Source organism: Erpetoichthys calabaricus, chromosome 6, assembly GCF_900747795.2.
Source record: "Erpetoichthys calabaricus chromosome 6, fErpCal1.3, whole genome shotgun sequence".
Lineage (NCBI taxonomy): Eukaryota > Metazoa > Chordata > Cladistia > Polypteriformes > Polypteridae > Erpetoichthys > Erpetoichthys calabaricus.
In genome coordinates, this window is record NC_041399.2 from 71,015,024 (window position 1) to 71,035,685 (window position 20,662).

General features: G+C 36.1%; 1 protein-coding gene across 2 annotated transcripts in view; it reads left to right on the forward strand.

The window, feature by feature from the left end:
- LOC114653392 (laminin subunit alpha-3-like) overlaps positions 1-19,924 on the forward strand; it is a 403,128-nt gene extending 383,204 nt beyond the window's left edge. For both annotated transcript variants that reach the window (XM_051928866.1, XM_028803680.2), the window contains exons 71-78: positions 3,399-3,568; positions 3,865-4,054; positions 4,932-5,084; positions 8,151-8,310; positions 10,260-10,390; positions 15,147-15,240; positions 18,436-18,555; positions 18,798-19,924. In XM_051928866.1, coding sequence (XP_051784826.1) covers positions 3,399-3,568; positions 3,865-4,054; positions 4,932-5,084; positions 8,151-8,310; positions 10,260-10,390; positions 15,147-15,240; positions 18,436-18,555; positions 18,798-18,943 — 1,164 coding nt within the window. In that variant the 3' untranslated portion in view covers positions 18,944-19,924. The remainder of the gene's footprint in view (positions 1-3,398; positions 3,569-3,864; positions 4,055-4,931; positions 5,085-8,150; positions 8,311-10,259; positions 10,391-15,146; positions 15,241-18,435; positions 18,556-18,797) is intronic.
- Positions 19,925-20,662: the final 738 nt, after the last annotated feature.

The window sequence follows — 20,662 nt, forward strand, 5'->3', positions numbered from 1 at the left end:
TCAAGCTATTCAAATTTGAAAAAAAAAAACTACGGCAACTAAGGAATGTGTGTCTCTGCTAGTATTTCAGCCAATAGAGCTGAGACCTTCAAAGACAAAAGATTGAGTGGCAATTGTGTTAAAGATGGTAGCCTCACCTCTCCTCTGTATACATTTATATAAATCACATGCTAGACTTGAAAAGACCTAAAATCTTCAAAGGCACATCATGGAAGTGGAATTGTTACAGTTCATTATAATAGAATAGATTCATTTAAGACCTATATTCACCCTAAACATGTTTCCAAAAACCATAGATATGGAAGAATTTCATGTCAACATTGATGGAACAGTAGCACAGATGTTAATGCTTCTACTCATAGCTTCATGATCCATGTTTCAAATCCTCTCTATATAAAGTTTGTACATTTTCCTCTTATATGCATGTTTTTTCCACTGGACATTCCAGTTTGTTTCTCATGTAATAGAGACACAGGTTATGTTAATAGCCTACTAAATGTAACCATTGAACCCTGCTGCAATGAAGTGGCACTCAGTCCAGGGTTGGTTGCCTGCCATGTACCCAATAGACCCAAAAATAGCCATCAATTCTTCATGCCATACATTGGACATGTAAGTTTTAATTTTAATTAGCTGTACACTAGAGAAAGGTAATTTTGGTTTATAGTACAACAATGTGCATAAAGGTAACAAGGGTTTACTTTAAACTGTAACTTTAACCTATAAAATATTAGGTTTGATACCTTTTGTAAATCTGAAAAGGGGACTATTTAGTTGGCCACTAGGCCATTCTTCCAACCACTTTGTAGTACTAAGTCATAACATTTTCAAGTAAAAATATGAAACAGTGCAAGGCTGGAATCATGTTTTTCAGGGTGTATGTATAATTGCTGACCAAATAATGATCCCCAGAGAATGAAACCGTTTTCTCTATAGTTTTCCTTTAACACCCTACCATTACTTCTCTGAACATAATCAGTTTGTTCTTCATGATCTCCATTCTATGTCCTAACACAAAGACTGATAGTTCTGAAAAGATGTAAAGATTCATGATCATTTGAAAGCTTGCATTTTATGGTGTTACCTCATCACCACCACAAGCGCTAACATGTCTATTCTAACATGATGCACATGACAACGGTTCAGTTTGAAGGGCACGTCTCTTTGGCTCACTTCAGTCCTGCTACTACCAGATGTTGATAAGAAGAGCTTTCAACACATCTTATACTGTACATTCCATAAATTAGATCATGCAAAAAGGTGAGAAAAAAGAGAGCAATAATAAAAGAAAAAGAACTGCACACAAATAAGATACGCAGACTGCAAAACAGACAAAAAACTCAAGCTACCCCACACATTCCTGGACATCATACTGCACAAGTAAAACTAATCTTTGGCAAAATCAGAGGCAATGTGGTTTATTTGTGAGATTTCTGCTGAAATGGCTGAACAAACTACCATTAAATCTGGCTTCTAAAATATCTTCCTTTTTCTACAATTGGACAAACCTGAAGGCAGTTTTGAAATATTCATGTCAAAAAGGCAAGCATTAATGCAAACGCACTGAAAACAAATATGTGATCCCAAAGGCAGTGTCACAACTTCTAAATAATCGTAAATAATACTGTATGATTTATTGAGGCTTTTAAATGCCCATCATGGATCTTAAGCTGCACATCACATTCACCACAATGCCAATAAAAATGTTTTGTATCCAGCGCCAGTCTCCATTCTTATTCTTATGTGTCAGCATACTAAAATGGATGAGCACAAACCCAGAGGTACCTGGCAGATTTCCAATCCACTCGACCTTATTTGCGTTAGCACACTGAACAGATCTGGAATTATGTCAATGTGGAGAGCTTGATTTTTAAAAATCAATTAGCTATTGTATAGTGCGTTATCTCTTTTAAATTATGCAAAATTCTGTCAGTTCCCCATCCATCCGACATATACCATTTTAGGATCACAGGACAATCAATTAACAAACACACTCACACACAAACACATCAACTCTTGTATGAGCATTTCTTTGAGATGTGGTAGGATGCCTGAACTTCCACAAGGACACAAAGAGAACCTGTAAGCTCCATTACATCTAGGACCGGTGAGTAAGTAGTACTACTCACCATATCACCTGCTATTATAAAAGAGTCTGGAAGATCATTTTATATGAAACACAGAGATAAGAATGGCATTTGCACATCAGCTTTGGGGGCGTAGAAAAACTTTATGTAGTTTGTATTTGGAAAAGGCAATAACAATATCCACTCATAAAAGGGGTATTTATCTGGAGGGGAGAAGGTTTACTCACCGGTACAACATATTTAAGAAACCCTGCCAAAAGACTGGCATCATAGGTTAGGCTGTAGGTCCCTAATACCAGGTAATGGATTGAGTGGATTCAGGTAGTGAATGGATGGATTGATGAAATTCTTCATCGTCAATTAATATAAAGAATATTTTACAATTGTTTATATATTTAAAAGCTTTTTGACTGCTCACATTTTTCAGTATGTTTCAGAAGATTGTTTTGATGGTGGGATTTGTGAGATGTTAATTATATGTGTTTTGGTAAGTGGAAGCCTAAAATGAAGCACGTCTAACATTAAAAAAAAATAAAATGTTGACCTGTTTCCAAATGTATTTACTTGTGTGTTAGGTTAATAGGCAATACTAAATTGTCCCACTGTAAGTGAGTCAGGGTGTTCTGGAACAGACAGGCACCATGCCCAGGACTGATTCCTTCTTTGTGCCCACTGCTTCTGGGATGGACTTCAGCCTTTTTGACCCTGATGTACTGTAGATTATATGGGTTCAGTAATGGATGAATAGAGAGAATTTTTGTGTCTGTCTTCTTATTATTTACATATTTATCAGATATTTGCATATCTACTTTTATTTTGTATATGTACTATATTTTTTTATCTTGAAATGCATTTCAAAATATTTGCCAACAATCAGTTCATATGTAGTACAATTAAAAAACAATACGGCGGCCATGGTGGTGCATTAGTTAACACTACTGCCTCACACCATTAGAGTCCAAAACTTGGATGTTTGTGTGGAAATTACACACCATTCCACACTGATATGTGGTTTCTTCTCATATATCAAAGATGCAAGTGTCAGGCGACTTTAAACTAGCACTGATGTGGCTCTGTATATGAGTGTGCCCTGCAATACGCTAACATTCTAACTATGGCTGCTTACAGCTTAGTGCCAGAAGCTTCCAGAATATCTTCTAGGAAAAGGAGGATGCAGCCTTCCTGTGACTACACATTAGAATAAGTAGGTTCAGAAAATACATGAATGACCAATGCAGAGCACAAAATAAATTTCATTAATTTACCTTATTAAAAGCACACCAATGTGTCTTATTTTTTATTTTGATAAAGGTTAAAGTTATGGAAAAAGGGTCTACCAGCAGAACAAGTGATGCTAAAACAGGACAAAGCTCCTCAGGCTGCATTTTGCCAAAATCTGTCAGAGATGCGTTCAGTCTACGAGATTCACCTTTACTCAATCGACTTGAATATGATTTTAAACCCACTTCACTTCAAAATGGGTAACTTAAACATTTAATTTCTATTTGTAGACATTTTTCATTATGTATGATTGCTATTATTTGTTGTTCTGCAATAATATTTCAGTTTAAAAATACTGTTGAATACTATTTTTTATAAATTAACTATTTGCAGTGTATCTGAAATGTACATTCATTTTTCTTATTCTGATCTTAGACTTGCTTAGTCATTAATGGTTTCTGTGACTTAAGGTTGCAATGTTGAAGTGAAGGCCATTTTTAATTGTACTGTAGCTTAAAACAATTGTGCTCAACTCATTTGCTCTTTATATTTTTAGGTTACATTTCTCTCTAGACATCCGAACAGTATCCACAGAAGGCTTGATCTTTTACATATCAAACCAGTTTGGGACATCTCATTTGGCCTTATTCATTCTAAAAGGGCGTTTTGTGTATTCATTAAGTTCCTTTGGAAGGAAACGTAGAATCACCAGTAAAGAAAAATACAACAATGGCCAGTGGCACACAGTAAGTATAAAAATGATGCCATTGTACATATAGATATTTACCAGCCATGGGCATTTAGGGTTGATGTATCACTGATCCAGTGTCTGACGTTCAGATTCCACACTCTGTATGAAATGTACATGTTCTTCTCATGTCTGGGTTGCCCTCCAGGTATGCTGGTTATCCTCCCACCAGCCATTGCAGGCCTTATGCTAATCAGAATTCTAAAGTGGCCCTGTGTATGTGAGTACATGACGGTCCTGCAGTGCACTGATTCATTGTCCAGTGTTGGTTGTTGTTGCTTCCCAGGGTAAGATTATTTTGCTTAAGATCCTGAACTGGATTATGTGGATTTAAGCATAATATATTTAAGCACAATCTGTAGTAGACATACAAATGGTTGTGATTGACTCTTTCATGAGCAGAAAAAGAATGAAAGAACAGAAGCCATACTAGTAGCACAATGCAGAAACTTTAGGCAGGGACAATGTGTTTTCAGGGCTGAGAAAATCAAACAACAAAGGCTAAAGAAAGGAGAGTTATGGCATAGAGAGTACAGAGATCAGAGACAGACAAGAAACTGAGGGGCAAATAACAAAGGTATCTTGTAGTTGCCAGGCTTGCATTTGAAACACACAAATGCGCTTGGTTAAAATGTAGCCATGGGTAAAGAATATGTGGTGTTCAATTACTGGGCTCTTTTTAAGGAGAAAAGTTGGAATTGTTTGGATAGTTTTTAAATTCATTAAGTGATCAGTGGTACAAATCTTGTGAAACAGCGATTATTAGCTGTTGTTTATTGACTATATTGTAGCCAGTGCTGGTGCCCCTGATTTGATGATTTATTCATAGAGACATAGTTATGTGTTATTTCAAGTTTTTCCCTATAATTTTATAGGTGATGTTCAGCACGGAACAAAATAACATGCGGTTAATTATTAATGGACTACGAGTACAAAATGGGACCTTTCCACGTTTTTCTGCCCTTGAACTTCAGTCTCCCATCTTCCTTGGTGCAGTTCCAGCTCTAAAGGAAAATTCTGCACTAGAGGTACTCATAATTTCCTCACTGTGGCATTTGTTGTTTAAATATTAAATATTAATGTGTAGATTATCATTATTTGGATAAACAGAGGTGCTTATAGTGGGTCCATCAGCTAAAGCCCAAATTGGTCTTGGTCTTCTTGGCTCTTTCTCTGTCTTTTCCAAACTTCAAGTTCGCAATCTTGGTGTTACCTTTGATAGTAACCTCTCTTTTGAGAAACAAGTAAATTCTGTAGTCAAGAGTTGCTTTTTTCAACTTCGTCTATTAGGTAAGATAAAGCCTTTTTTATCTTCTAGGGATCTTGAGATAGCTACTCATGCGTTTATTTTTTCTCGCCTCGATTACTGCAACTCGCTGTATTCTGGGATTAACAAATCCCTGATACACAGGTTACAGTTGGTCCAAAATGCTGCCGCTCGCTTTCTGGTTGGGCCAAGAAAGTAGGACTCTGTCTCTCCTATTTTAGCTTCTTTACACTGGCTGCCTGTCAGTTTTCGAATTGATTTTAAAATCTTGCTGCTAGTTTTTAAATCTTTACATGGGCTTGCTCCTGCCTATTTATCCGAATTGTATGTTTTACACCAGCCATCCAGAGTGCTTAGATCTTCTGGTCAGCTGTCTCTGGTTGTCCCTCGTGCCAAGTGTAAAACCAAGGGGGACAGGGCCTTTGCAGCTGCTGCACCTCGCCTGTGGAACTCTTTACCTCATCATATAAAGGAGTCGTCTACAATTGAACTGTTTAAAACAAGATTAAAGACTCATTTCTATTCACTTGCATTCAGTGACCTTCACTAATACTGATGGTTTCCTCTTTGTGATTATGTAACATTATTTCTATTTTTTTATGTATATAACATTACTTCTATTTATTATGTATTTTATTTTATGTTCATATATTTTATTTCTATTTATGTTTTATGTTAATTTGTTCTATTTTTGTAAAGCACTTTGGCCACAGCATTACTTTGTTTGTTTTAAATGTGCTATATAAATAAATTGACATTGACATTGACATAAAATGGATGGATGGAATAGATAGATAGATAGTAGATAGATAGATAGATAGAGAGATAGATAGATAGATAGATAGATAGATAGATAGATAGATAGATAGATAGATAGATAGATAGATAGATAGATAGATACTTTATTAATCCCAAGGGGAAATTCACAAGAAGAACCTTATTACATGCATTCTGTTTTATACCTTCAGACAATGTGGATTGATAGGAATACCTACCGTATGCTATTGCTTTAGGCTCCACAAAGACACATTCTCAAGTTTATTTGTTTAGTTTAATCAATTTTCTTTACACTTTTTTTTCCTACTTCTTTATAACCTCTGCCTATTACCACCTCTGCTTGTATTGCTGTTTTTGTAAAGTGTCACACCTGAAAAGTCTTATGCTTTCTGTAAATGGTAAAAAATAAGGATTGAAAATCCAGGAGTTTACCTGGTGTGATGCCTGGACGCATACAGCTGCCCTAACCCGACACAGACAGGCAGAGACACAAGTTCCAGCACACAACACACAGTTTTATTTCTCTGTGGGGAAACACTTCTTAATTTGCTCCCCATTTCTCAGCACAATACAAATAACATAAACACCTATAGCACAGTCCTTCTGCCTCCAGTCCTCCACACAGGCTTTGTCCTTCTTCCTTCTGACTGTGGCTGTTGAATACTGGCGACTGGCCCTCTTTTATAGGACACCCAGAAGGACTCCATGTGTCCAAAGACCTTCTTCCGCCAGCACTTCCTGGTGTGGCGGAAGTTCTGCCAAACAGGGCCCAGCAAAAGTCCAGGCACCCACTGGCAGTGACCATGGACCCCAGCCAGGTTGAGCTTCCATGCTCCTTGCTGCAAGCCAAGGGGGCTGCCCTCTATCAGACTGCAGAAGAGAGTGTCCTGAAAAAGCTATCTCCCCCGGTCCCTCCATTGTCAGGGCGTCCTGGTCAGGTAAGGTCCCTGGCCTTCCGCCACACTGGCTAAGGGTGATATTCCTCTTATGTTTGTTTTCCAATTTTCTTATAAAAAAAGTTAATGATTGGAACCAGTGAAAAACACAATGTCAGATCAGATGATGAATAATAAAATGGAGTATTTCTAGAAGCCAACATCTCAGTGCAGACATTGATCTTAATGTCTTGGTTCACCAGATTGTACCATTTAGTGCTTTTATAGTTGGAGTCCCAGCCAAACTAACTGGTTCTTGGGACTTTTTTGCATTTTTCACCTTTTTACCTTTATTTACTCTTCCTCTTTAAGTTGGTGCATTCCTCCCATTGCATTTTACCTAGCCTGTTGCACCTTTTACTAATTTTAGACGCCTCACAGTGTCGCAAGAAAGGATATTAGACCAGTGACATGTTTTTGACTTTTTGAAGTGCACTTTGTGGTTTTGGTGCATGTTTCCTGCTCTCTTATATATATACTGTATATACTGTATGTATATATTTATATGTGACATGTTTGCAATTGGAGATCATTTTCTTGGTGCAGCTGAGGGTAAGCATTACCTCTCTAGGATGGGGGGGAGGTCTGTCAGTCACTATATCTTCTCAACAGATGCCCCATTTGACCATTTAATAGCAGAATCTGTATGACAAAAGAAAATCATGTAATGTGCACAATATAAAGAATGGATATTTGTCAATTGAAGAAGTCTTCAGACTGGTCTGTGAACAGCAACTTCTATGTGGACGACGATTTAAATATGGGATGACCAGAAGGGGCAGGGATTAACACAGTGTCTCGGAAATGGCATCAACTTTCTTCCAGGGTTTTCTCCTACCTTTTGGGTAATACATATATCAGCACTGGTGTCACACTCCTATTCTCTTGCTGTATTTTTGTAAAACACTCCCCAAGCTCAAGTGAGTGACAATATTTATAAAATATAAATATTTTTGTCATTATCACCAAATTGCATGCAACAGTATACTTAGTCTCATTTATTTAGAATTGTCTGCCAAATATATTTTACTCAAACAATTTGCTAAAATACAGAATTATATCACTTAAGAAAAAAGGTATTTACTCATCGCTTGTCCCAACCTTGTTCTTTTCAGCACATTCCCAAAGACAGCGTGACTGGGTGCTTCAAAAACTTCAAACTGAATGGTCAGCTAATGGTAGCTCCAACTGTAAATCATGGAATAACCCCTTGCTTCGAAGGCAAAAGTGAAAGAGGAGCCTACTTTGCAGGCAGTAGCGCATATGCAGTTTTGGGTAACATCCTATGTTATATCATTTAAAATGTATCCTTGCTTTTATGGCATTAGTCATGGCACAACAAGTAGTGTTAACATTTCACAGCACTTAGCCAATGGCTTGATTCTCTAGAGGCTGCATTATGTGAAATTTGAAGTTTCTGTGTTCTGATGGTTTGCTCCCATAGTCCAAAAGCATGCAGCCTGGCTGTTTGATAACAGAAAATTGGTAAAGTGGGAATGAAAGTGTGTTTGTAGACTGAAGGACTGACATTCCATACAGGGTTGGTTTCTTTATTGCCAGCTCCATCTGACCCTATACTGGAATGGTGGGTTCAGAGACTGAAAAACTGGATTTACTAGGTTAAATGCTAGCCTCTGTAAAATACTTAAAATGATGCTCTACATCCTTTCAATACATTTGCTAGGTCATCAGAACCTGGCTGGATTATTTCTGTATCATAGTGCAATACTGCACAAATCTACACACTCACAATGGGATAATTTACCATTAGGAAAACATAAATATTTTGAATACAGATTATTTTAAAATATAATGTTGGTGACATATATACTAACTTTCACATATTTGTCATTTTTCAGTTGTAATATAGTATGACTTTTTTTTTTAAGTACCATATCTTAATGATAGCCATAATACTGAAAATTAAATTAATTTTTTAAACAACCATATTAAATAGACGACAAAATATTTACTAAATGGTCATGACACTATTTATAGCTCAATCCATTTGTGTTATTTTTAAATTAACTTAAAATTTACTTAGGCCCACTTTTAGAATTGAGAAATCTAAAGCATGGGTCAGGACACTTCTGCGCCATAGGTTACATGTTGACACTTATTTATTTTGGACCACACTACATTTTCAAATCCGTCTACTAAATGGATCTTTGTAAATTGTGCAGAAAGCAGGAGAATGCAGAGAACATGCAGAGGCAGAACATGCATACTCTGTACACGCAGTCACCAGACTGGGATTTAAATACATTCTCCTGGAGGTGTAATGCATCAATATTAATGACTCCATCACTCTGTTGCCCACTAATTTTAAATGCCCCTCTGTTCCTTTATAATATACAACTGAAGTCTTTTATGTTTATAAAGGTAGGGCCATTGGCATATATCTTGCTTTGCATTAGATATTTACCACACTCCTCAATTAGCAGTAACTGTTTTACCCATTATGAGCTCTTGATATTCCAAAAATAACCCTTCAGCCAAAGCCCTCTGTCACATAAGCCTGTGAAATTAGCTGTGTAATCAAGATAAACATCCATCGATCCTTTCATTTTCCTATTAAATCAATCCAGTTGAGACCTTGGAAAAGACACAGAGAGAGAGAGAGAAAGAGCAAGACATGCAGTCACAGCTGCGAGGGGAACAAGACAGGCTCCTTCACCAGAATGGATGCTATCCTGTCTCAGATAACAAGAAAACACTGGTCAAAATATCCTAAAATTAGGTTGACTTCTACACCATTTGACTTAACATACTTGATCTGGGAAGCTAAAGACTGTCACTAGTGACATGTTCTGTAAGGTAGTAATATCACCTGCTGCACCACCTTTATGGAGACTTTGCACTTCACTCACAGGTCATGAGTAGATTGTACTTTAATCTTAAACTTTGTGAAAGTTATTTTAGGAAAACAAAAAAAAATACTGAGAAACCTTTCATGTGTTTTCAAGTGATCTTTTATCATATTTAAAATTCATCAATAAAGTAAAATATGGTTGTCTGCAATGACAGTTGTTTGATGTATCTGTTTAGATTAATTATTCTGTGTCACTTGATGTGCAGAGTGTATTGATTCATAATTCATGTTAGTCAATGTGCACAATTTTTAATGAACTGTCATTTAATTTATTAGTATTTTATTTCTTCTGCAAAATTACAACTGTTTAATTCATTAAAATCAAATGTTTTAATAATTGTATTCTTTGCAGATCCATCTTTTATTATTGGCTTGAGTTTTGAGGTGGTGTTTGAGATTCGTCCCAGTGGATTAAATGGTATTTTATTCTACATTGGTAGCCAAAGTGGAGACCATCTAACTTTGTACATGAAAAATGGAAAGGTGAGGAGGACATGTCTAAAATTATTCTTAAAGATAAATCAAGTGTATTTTAAAGAATTTCATGATATCACTTTAGAACATATGCTTTAGCAGATTGTTAAAGTGCACATATTAGTCATGCATTGCTAGATAAAATAAACAAAGCCTTTGTTAAGGTTTTACTACCATGGACGATCCTTGACGACCTCCCCAATCCCCTCTCTGATGATCATGCTCAATTCACCAAGAGTGGAATGCCTGGATGATCGCACTTGATTCCACTGATGCACTGGTGATCACATGAAACCCCCCAGCACTTAGAAAATTGCACTCAGTTCATTAAGTGGGATAAACCCACCTCCCTGGTGGATGACGAACTGCCATGTGAAAAACTGGGTTGTGACACCACAAAGGTTGGGAAACACTACTTTAAAGTATTGCCATAAGTGCATTTTAAGTCTTATTAAGACAAAACAAAGTATCTGTTAAGGTCTTGGTACACAGCAGTAACTGACTAACACATTTATCTAGGTAGTAAATAACAAAAATGTAAAGTAGAAACCTAAAAGGCTATTTTAAATGCTCTGCATAAGACTATTTAAAATATCAGGTATAGATGTACAGTACAAGAGCCTGGCTTTGGCAAAGCAGTTCTGATGAAGTTTTATTATACTCCCTTTGAGATGAAAAAAAATTATCAAGGTGGTATGTAATAATATAGAAGCAACTTAAGCGGATTCACATACTTTACAAAATGTGCGTAGTCATACTTATGAAATCAGTGAGGACTGATGGGAATAAACTACTATTAGCTGCTTTTTAGGCAATTAAAAGTATAAAACAAGACGATTTAGTCACCTCACTTAAATGCTTCTGGGCTCAAACCTATATGTGTATTCTGAAGGTAATCATGGAAAATATGGAAAGAGAAGAAGGTGCGTTTAATATACTGAATCACAGGAACCATCTATAAATAAATAACTGCTAAGCTAAGTTATTTATTTTTTTTCAGTGGTATTGGTAACTGACAGCGTCTTATAGTAAAGTAATTTTCTTTCCAATGTATTTTAACACAGTTAAAAACTCATTTAATAATTGCATTTTGAGTTTTCTGTTATATAGTTAAGTGACACAGTGGCACAGTATTTAGCACATCTGCCCCATGGCTACAGCATCCTGAGTCCTGCATCTGCTTAGCTGTGGTGGGAATTGCCAGAACCTCCCAATTCTGGCACTCTCCCAATACTTGGGCTTTGATATAATATTGCATTTTTTTTTAATATTTTGTAATATACAGTATTAACTGTTGTGACTCAATTTTGTGATAAATTACAATTTATTATCATTTATATTTGCAAGGTCAAAGCTGAAATCTTGCCTATAAGAAAAAAATCTGTTTGTTACTGTATTGTCATATAGAATTCTTGGTGATCCTATTTTCCTTTTTATACATTATGCAGACTTTACCAAAACGCCTCAAATCCCATACACTTACTAGACTGTGGTCACATACCATATTTTAGAACTTTCTCCCCCTTTCCCTTCTTTATCTATAACCTCAGGCAATTAGATAGAGTGAAAGAACAGGCAGGGGAAGAAGCTACACATTTAATTATGTGTTTCAGATAATATGCCCAAATTACAAGCAAAATAAAATGACTGCCACAAAAATATCATTACAGCGTAAGCAGCAGTGCATCCTGCATGTATAAGCAGTTCTTGACTTACCTTTGGTCTAGCTTGGCCTTTGCTACCACATGACCTTTGAATGGAGTATTGAAAAATGCTGCACGCCTGTCTAAATATGGCTGTCAAGATAGAATTGTCTTCATGATAGAGAAATGGCAAGAGATAGAGGTGATCTTCTGCTCATAGCAAGATAGCAAAACAGGGAGGGAAAGGTGCAATAACCAGCTTATACCATTCCTATCACAAATCCTAGACAAATGGGTGTGGGCAATTCCCTTGGTTCATCCAATCCTATTCTGGCATGACTTGCCCAAAGGAATACAGAATGGCTAGTCGTAAACAGACCCAGACCCTGTTTCATATCAGCTAAGCAGTTTATGTTCTTCCTGTGGAGGTTTATAGACTCGTGTACAGTAAAGTCCAAACAAAGTCACCTTTGCCAAACCAGTTCGATGTATGACCTCAATCCCACTGCCATAAATTTCACATCCTGAATAAGTGCTTAGCACTAAAGGTTTGGTGGTTGGTTAGGTAAGTGTCAAAGCACAGCTCTTCTTATCAGTAATGTAAATCATGCCTCCTGAAAGACAGGATGCATACTAATACAAATGTAAACTATTCTTATAAGGCATATACATACAATTATAACAATACTAGATATTACAAAACAGCACTACTAAACATTTGCAGTATGACATCTGTTGGACTTCATTTTGTTATGTACTGTATGTACTAGGCCTGGGAAAGTTAGCACATTCATTTTTGTGATTAATGTGGCCTGTTTAACGTGTTAAAAAATATTGTAGCATCCAGTTTGGCAATGAGGCAAACGCCTCAGGCAGTGCTTTGGTCAGGGTGACATTTTCATGTAATTTTTTTTTAAACATTAAGAAACAATAATACAAAAAAGTTAAGTGTGTACCTGAAGAATTACATATACATTCAGTACCATATATATATATATATATATATATATATATATATATATATATATATATATATATATATATATATATATATATATATATATATATATATATATATATATATACTTCCTTTAAAAATGTTAACAAGGTTTAATATTTCATATTACGCAGTTCACAAAGATATGCCAAATGACAATACGTATGTAGCACTGGTGTTTGTTGTCTTGATTTATACATACTGACATAGGTGCGGGAAGTGGGAGGAAAGGGGGTGGTGGGGGTTTATGGCAGTTCTGGTGCAATGCTAGAGAATAGTTGCAAAGGTAAAAATTACGCTTTCTCTTTTCATTTTATGTTTCTGTAAGAAATTTGAATCTTGTCATATCACATAAGCAGTAAATAAGTTATCTTTGCGTGGCACTAAAACCAAAGTAACTCTTTTGTACCTCTGTATTTATCTCTCTAGTCTGTCACCAGCTTATAGTGTTGACTACCCTAATATAAAGACAAAATTCTACAAAATAGTAGTGTAACGACTATCCCTACCCATTATTCCAGTTTGCAGTAATTCAATAATGTATGCAAAGAACGCAACATAACCATCCAAGTAATGCACAGTGTCAGTTTTTATTTGAGATTGAGATAGCAGCTATGGAGGTCTTTTTTGGCATGCTAAGAGCAAAGGTGTAGGTAGAGCAATGTTTTGCAACAATTTTTCTGTGGTGGCACACATTTTGTAACCCAAAAAATTCCAGGGCACAATTCTACCTACCACAAAAGCATTCAATGTATATACTCACTAAACTGTCTACAACAGCAGTCACGGAGCTGCTTTTATTTAACTTCTCCAGGTAGTCCTGTCCTCCTCAGACAGGTCTCGCCCACCTGAGGAGCATGTCTCTCTCAGGCTATAACTCAGGGGCACTACACTGTTATTTCCACAGCTTACCGGTTGAAAAACACTTGTGTAGAGTGTAATCATCGAATCATTGATGGTGGTGAACAATTGAGGATTGTATTTAGTAATTTTAATGTATGCCCATTTAAGAAATCCATATTCTTGTAATTAAATCAGTCTTCAGCAGTGCATTCAAAGTCAACAGTCATTTCAATTGTTTAATTTTTACTTTGACACTTTTGTGTCTCAAATGCTATGCCAATTTGATAATTAATACATTGGCCTCGTTTTGTTATTGCCTTCTTTTCAACTTTTGTCAGGTTGTACTTTCTCAGGTAGTATTTCATTAAAAGTTCAGGTTTAAGGTAATTGTTTAAGTTTAAACTATGCCATTAATTTTTCCTTTGTGTTGATTCTATATTAAATTTTCATTCAGTGTATATTTATTTTATAATTTATGTATTAATTTTATAATTATATGTTTCAATGTTAGATGCAATTAATTACATACATTTATGTGATTAATTAATTTTTTTAAATCGATTTCCAGCTGTAGTATGTACAAATAAAATGACTTTTTTTCTTTCTAATACATTGCATATCACACAAATTACAGCTACTGCACAAACTCTCACCCTGTACAAGAAGCAATAAATACAAAAAATATTCTAATACTGTATTTGCCCTCAATATTGTAATGATATATCATCAACAGGATAAATGTGTACTGATTTTTTCATTTATCGTTGTCTTTGTCGAGTCATATCTGTATGAATCCTCGAATGCTAATCTCTTCGACACCATGCTGCCTCTTTTACTGTTAATATATTCACACCTGGATGTATTTTTTCCTATTCTCATCATTATCCATTAAAAAAAAAAATCAATAAATAGATCAATACTGTTTTCTTATTTTATAAAGAAACTATAGTGTGCACAGCATATACGGTACATCCAGTATTAGCTCGGTATAGTGTAAAATGGATATTTAGCTACTCTTTGTTAACTAAAATTGAAAATAAATAACCATATTGTCTATTCAGTATCATAAAATTGGTAACTTTTACTATCAGAGAAACGCTATCTTTATGAGTAATATCAATTGACTGGTTTATAGTTGAGACTAGCTGAAGTGGCAGCTAATGACAGCCTGCAAGTGCTCTGGACATTAAGGAAATTGTTCTTCATCTGCCTGTGTCTGCATGCTAAATAAACACAATTTAAGTGCATCTACAATGAAATACTCCTAAATCTTTCCTTTCAGGTGATTGTTCAAGTGGATAATGGGGCTGGTGCCTTCAATACCTCTGTCACACCTCTTCAGCCACTTTGTGATGGCACATTTCACAGAATAGCAGGTACTTTAATGTTGTTTCTTTTGAGTAATTGTTGCATTATATTTTGAGCTATATTATTCCGTCTCTCTTCTCTGAATAAACAGAGGGAACACTGTGTGATCTAAATACCTTCATTTGGTTTAAGTATACATTAGTTCATTTTTTATTTATAGAATACCTGAGTGCAACTCCTCCTGTCTTTATAGTGGAACTAGGATTAAATTTATCAACATCTTCAATCAATTTTGAATTCATAAGTCTGTACCTCACTGTGGCAGAGCCCTGGATTGACTCTAGGCCCAAATGATGTCTGTACAGAGTTCACAAGTTCATTCTGAATCTGCTTGGGTATTCTATATTTTGAGTGAGTGTGGGTATGTGTGTAAATGTGCCCAGTGATGGACTGGCACCAGATCCATATCTGTCCCTACCTTGCCCCCTTTGCTGCCAGTATAAACTTCATCCTCCTGGATTAAGCAGGTTCCATTTGTTTATTTGAGTTCTCCTTTGTGCTCCCCTCTGTTGTGTACTTGATATTAAGAGTAATTGTACTCTTTTTATAATTTGGGGCTTCTTAAAAATTTCCTTATGTGTTGCAATGCCACAAGTGCACCATATCATGTTGTGCTATGTTAAAGAGGAAAATCTTTGTTATTTTTAATTCATTCATAGAAATGTCTTTCTTATTTTTAATTCATACATAGAATTTAAACAAGTAATGAAATAATATAATAGTCTCAAACTTGCTATATCCAATTAGAGACCTTGGGGGAGGTTGGGTGTCTGGAGTCTGGCACCACTGGGCATAAGGCAGGAACTAGACAGTGTAACAGTCTTATCCCAAGTGGGCATTGCTGGGGCCACTTTTGCACATTACAATACAATTCGGAATCATTGGTTCACCTACATGTGGGAGAAAAACTCAGACACAGTGAGAACATGCAGACTTCTCACAGACAGTAACTGGCCTGGAGATTCATATCATGATGTAGCTACACTTTTATCAATATACCCATAAAACTACACCTGTCCAAATATTTGAAATTCAGAACTATAATATTGTGACCGCTAGGGGGAATTAAATAAATAGACAAGAAAATCATTATTTTTTTCAGATATGCTAAACTACATTTTCTTTTTCCATTTCTCAGTTATCTTCAGTGTGTTTCCCTTACTGCTTTTAATTAAATGAATTCCAGTCAGTCAATAAAATATAACAAAGTCCATACCCAGTTAGCCTAACAGGGATATTCTCTTTTATTTACCTGTATATAATAACAATATCTGGTAAATCCTCTCAGGGAGACTTATTCTTATGTCAGTGGTATTCAATGAACTCTTCTCATTTTGTTCGCCAAGTTCTTTCATATTCTTCTTGGACTCTGCGCCTAAAGAGAGGGTAGTCCTTTTTTTTTGCCCTGTATGGATGGACTGGCTCTGTGGTACATCTAGAGGCCCTCCTGGATGTGTTTGGACTCTCACATTTCCAGCTTCTTCCAAAAGGAAAACAGAACAGACTTTGTTACATCTAAACCCTTACATTTCTTTACAGTGGTATCCCAGCATGTTCCCTGCTGAACTATTATACAGTATACTGGGAGATACATCAAAAAGTAGCCTGCAATTCATGAAGTACACAAGAATGCAAATTTTGTGACATGCCAGCCTCCTTAAATAATTGACACATGAACTCAGGATGACTTTGTTCCATACAATTTCGTGGTATGGGTGCATTTATCACACAACAAGTCGTTCACAAGATTTAAGTGATGTGAGCTACAATATTCATACACCAGATGGGGGAATGTGCCTTTACACTTTTGATGAGAAACATTTACATTTACATTTTCTAGTTACTGTTGTGACTGGGTATGTTTGTAAATTTTTCTGACATGCAGGTTTGTTCATTGTGGAAAGATCCATAGGAATTGTAATACCATGTTACAGCCGGAGAAACAGATGATGTGTGAGAGGGTAAAGAAGTGTCTAGGTTGTGTTGTGTAATTTAACACAATTCATGCCATTTTAAAAACTCAAACAGCAAATGTTGCTTTGAAATGTTTGTGTCCTGATTAATTCTATATTATCATGGAATTCTGATTAGCTACTGCTGTCGCAACCCAGCTCTTGCTCAGTCAGATAGTAACCACCAAGCTTATTAAATAGCACAAGCACCATTTGTTCTTAATCACCAGTATTTGGATACAATCAAAGGAGAAAACTCAGCAGAGGATGGTGAATTAACAACAATATGGTAAAAGAAAGTTAAGCATTTAAAGCTATAGCAAAAATACAAATATGTTAAGTTCTTTTACATGTAAGTATCAAACTGGAACTATTTTCTGAATGCAAAATTAACAGAAGAAAAAAGGCAAGCTAACTAAACAATGAAATCAACTAGAAGATAGACTGGCCTTGTGATTTATGGGTCTGGTTGGAATGAAAACCTGTAGCCACAGTGGTACCCCAGGATTGAACTTGAGAACCTCTGCTCTAGAGGGCTGCCCCCCTGTTCCACAGCTTTTCAGAGGGCACTGTCCAAGAACTGAGCACCACACAGCACATAAGCTATAAATACAAGCGCTATGATTACACAGTCATCTGTCATTTCCAGTAGCAGGAGATGAATGGAGGAGCCTGTGTGAAGAGAACATCTGGGTAGATGATAGGAGTTGGATGGAAGAGTGGAAGTATTGGTGTGAGGATCAAGAAGAATCTGCACAGCTAGAGGAAGTTAGGAGAGACTGTGTGCAGCAAACCGGCCAAGTAGACAGGAGTCATTTGCATATTGGAGAAGGAATTGCGACAAATTGGCCACAGTGAGGCCCACGATCATCACAAGTGAGTGTAGAGAAGAGACGAGGTGAGTTGTAAATTGTTTTGGCGTTTAGGGCATGCTCATTGTTTTGGAGACATTCGACATGAACATCGTAAACCTAATACAACAGGTCCACTCCTTTGCTCTGTTATTATATACTATACAGTGCAGTATATGGTATATACAGTGAATACACACACAGTGTCCTCATACAACACACCTGTGCTCAAAAGACCATCAAATACAACCATATACTCAAGTAGCAGAAACTGTGCAGAAGAATTAAACAATGTAATAATAATATATATGATAATAATATTCATAACAAAGATAAGGAAATGTGAAAAAGCCAACTTTGGAATTAATAGTATATCTAAAAATTAATTATTTTAATGCAGTGATCAAAAGAAATAATGTTGTACAGTTGGATGTGGACACGGAGCGCAATCACACAGTGGGACCATCGTCTTCCCTGTCTACAGACACTAAAGATCCACTTTATATTGGAGGAATCTCAGGTAGGCACTGATTTCTTCTACTGTGGCTGACTAGTATGGCTTTATTATATGAAGGTTCAAATTACTGTAATTATTTTCTGTAGAAAGAATAAACATATTTATAATAAAACAATTGTCTATTAGTTAAAGGTGAAATTTATCTTTGTACATTATTTCACATGACACCTCATTTCAACCATGATTTTGGAAAAGACAAGCCAAATGAATGATTTGTTTCACCTTTTTCTTTTTTGTCTTTACAGGCCGAGTAATCAACCCCAAACTGCCAGTCCACACTTCATTCCAAGGCTGCTTACAAAATGTGAAACTCAATAGCATCCACAAACCTTTATCAAAGATTACAGAAATCTACGGCCCAGTCAGTGTGAGCGGGTGTCCTGTTATTTAAATGGTGGCCTACTTGAGCACATACTCCCAGTTGGAAAGTTGACCCCATTTTTGCCTGCTATGTCTTTTCTGCTTCACAGTATTTTAGTACTCTAGTCTGTCTTATTTTTTGATGCAACTAAATTAGTTTTGTTCATTAAATGAACATCAATCCCAAATGACAGTTTCATGTTTTCAGTAACAAATTCAATGATATTTACTGAACTGTTAATTGGACATTTTTTTATTATCACCAGCATTCTGCATTCTAACCTTTTGAGATGTTTTGGATTTATCAGTTTTAATAATACTGTAGCACAGAGCAGTCATTTTAACAACATCAGCACTTTCATTATTTAATGTCATTTTTATTATTATGATTTTTATTTTCTTACAAGTGCTACATTCTGTGGGACCAAATAAACTGCACTATGTGAAATGTATGAGGCAGTTATTTTTTGTAAGGAATCAGTTTTCATAAGAATGTTCTAAGGAGCATCACGTGGCACAGTGGATCTAACAACTGTCTGCCTTTATATTTGCACCTTATTTCTTTCTGGCCTGGGTTCCTTTCTTTGTTAGTACATTGGTGTGTTCTCAGTTTGATTGGTGAGACCTAAACTGCAACAGATGTGTGTGTTGCTGGGTTTGAACAGTATGCACGCTGCAAAAGAGCTACATTCACATCTCGGGTGGGCGCCTGTTTCCATACCTACAAAGAGCAGAATTAGTCTTATACAGTAGATGAGTGCGAGTCATGCAAAAAAAAAATAAAAAAAGCAATGTTGCTACCTTTCATCTTGAGACATAATCAGCATGAAAATGTCTTGTACACTGTGGCATTTTGGCGTGAAAATTCTTGTGAGGCCGTACCAGAATTACTGCTAAAGTCATCATTAACTTTTCTAACTATCGTCTGTCCCTTTTTTACTGATTACTTAAGCATCATGTAAGTTCCTGTACCTTTCTCGTCAGAACAAATCAAGCAATAGGATGTTGGTACCTAGCCTTTCTCATTTGGCATTACATCACCGTGACATCCTCCAATATTGTTATCATCTGACAAAATGCAGCAATATAGATTTAAACACTATAAAAAAGACCACATTGCCTTTGAATTGCCAATACTGAAATGGCAATATCACAAGCTTAGATGCCTTTGAGGTGAAAATAGGCAAGTCACTATAATACAGAGAGAATACACAGACTACACACGCACAACTTGAACTGCACACTGTAAGTCTGATAGCAGTGCTTACAGTGGTCATCACAAAGCCAATAAACAACTGAAAAAATTATTTTCTATCTACTTACCTGTTCTTTACATACCTGGATTCTGTGCTTCTTTGAGAAAGGAGCATGTTAGTGCTTGCTGCTTTTGCCTGAGTAGAAGGAGTATACATGTATGGCTTCCTTGTTGGCTTTCTCAAATTTAACACAGTCCTCCTCAGTGGTGGGTAAAAATCAAGATGTAGTGTAATGTTTTTTGAATGACGCATTCCTGAGATTGATCCCTTTACTTTTTTTTCTAATTATCATAGCTCCCTTTAAGGGAAAAAATGTTACTGGACTTTTCATAACCTCTTCGCCTCGTGCAGAATGGCATTGACTGGGAAAAGCTCAAACCAGAAGTACAAATGTGTAATTTAAAAAAAAGATGATAACCATCAACCCCAATCCCTAAACTGAAAAGTTCAAGTTACAAACACACACACACACACACACACACCCTCAAAGGTAT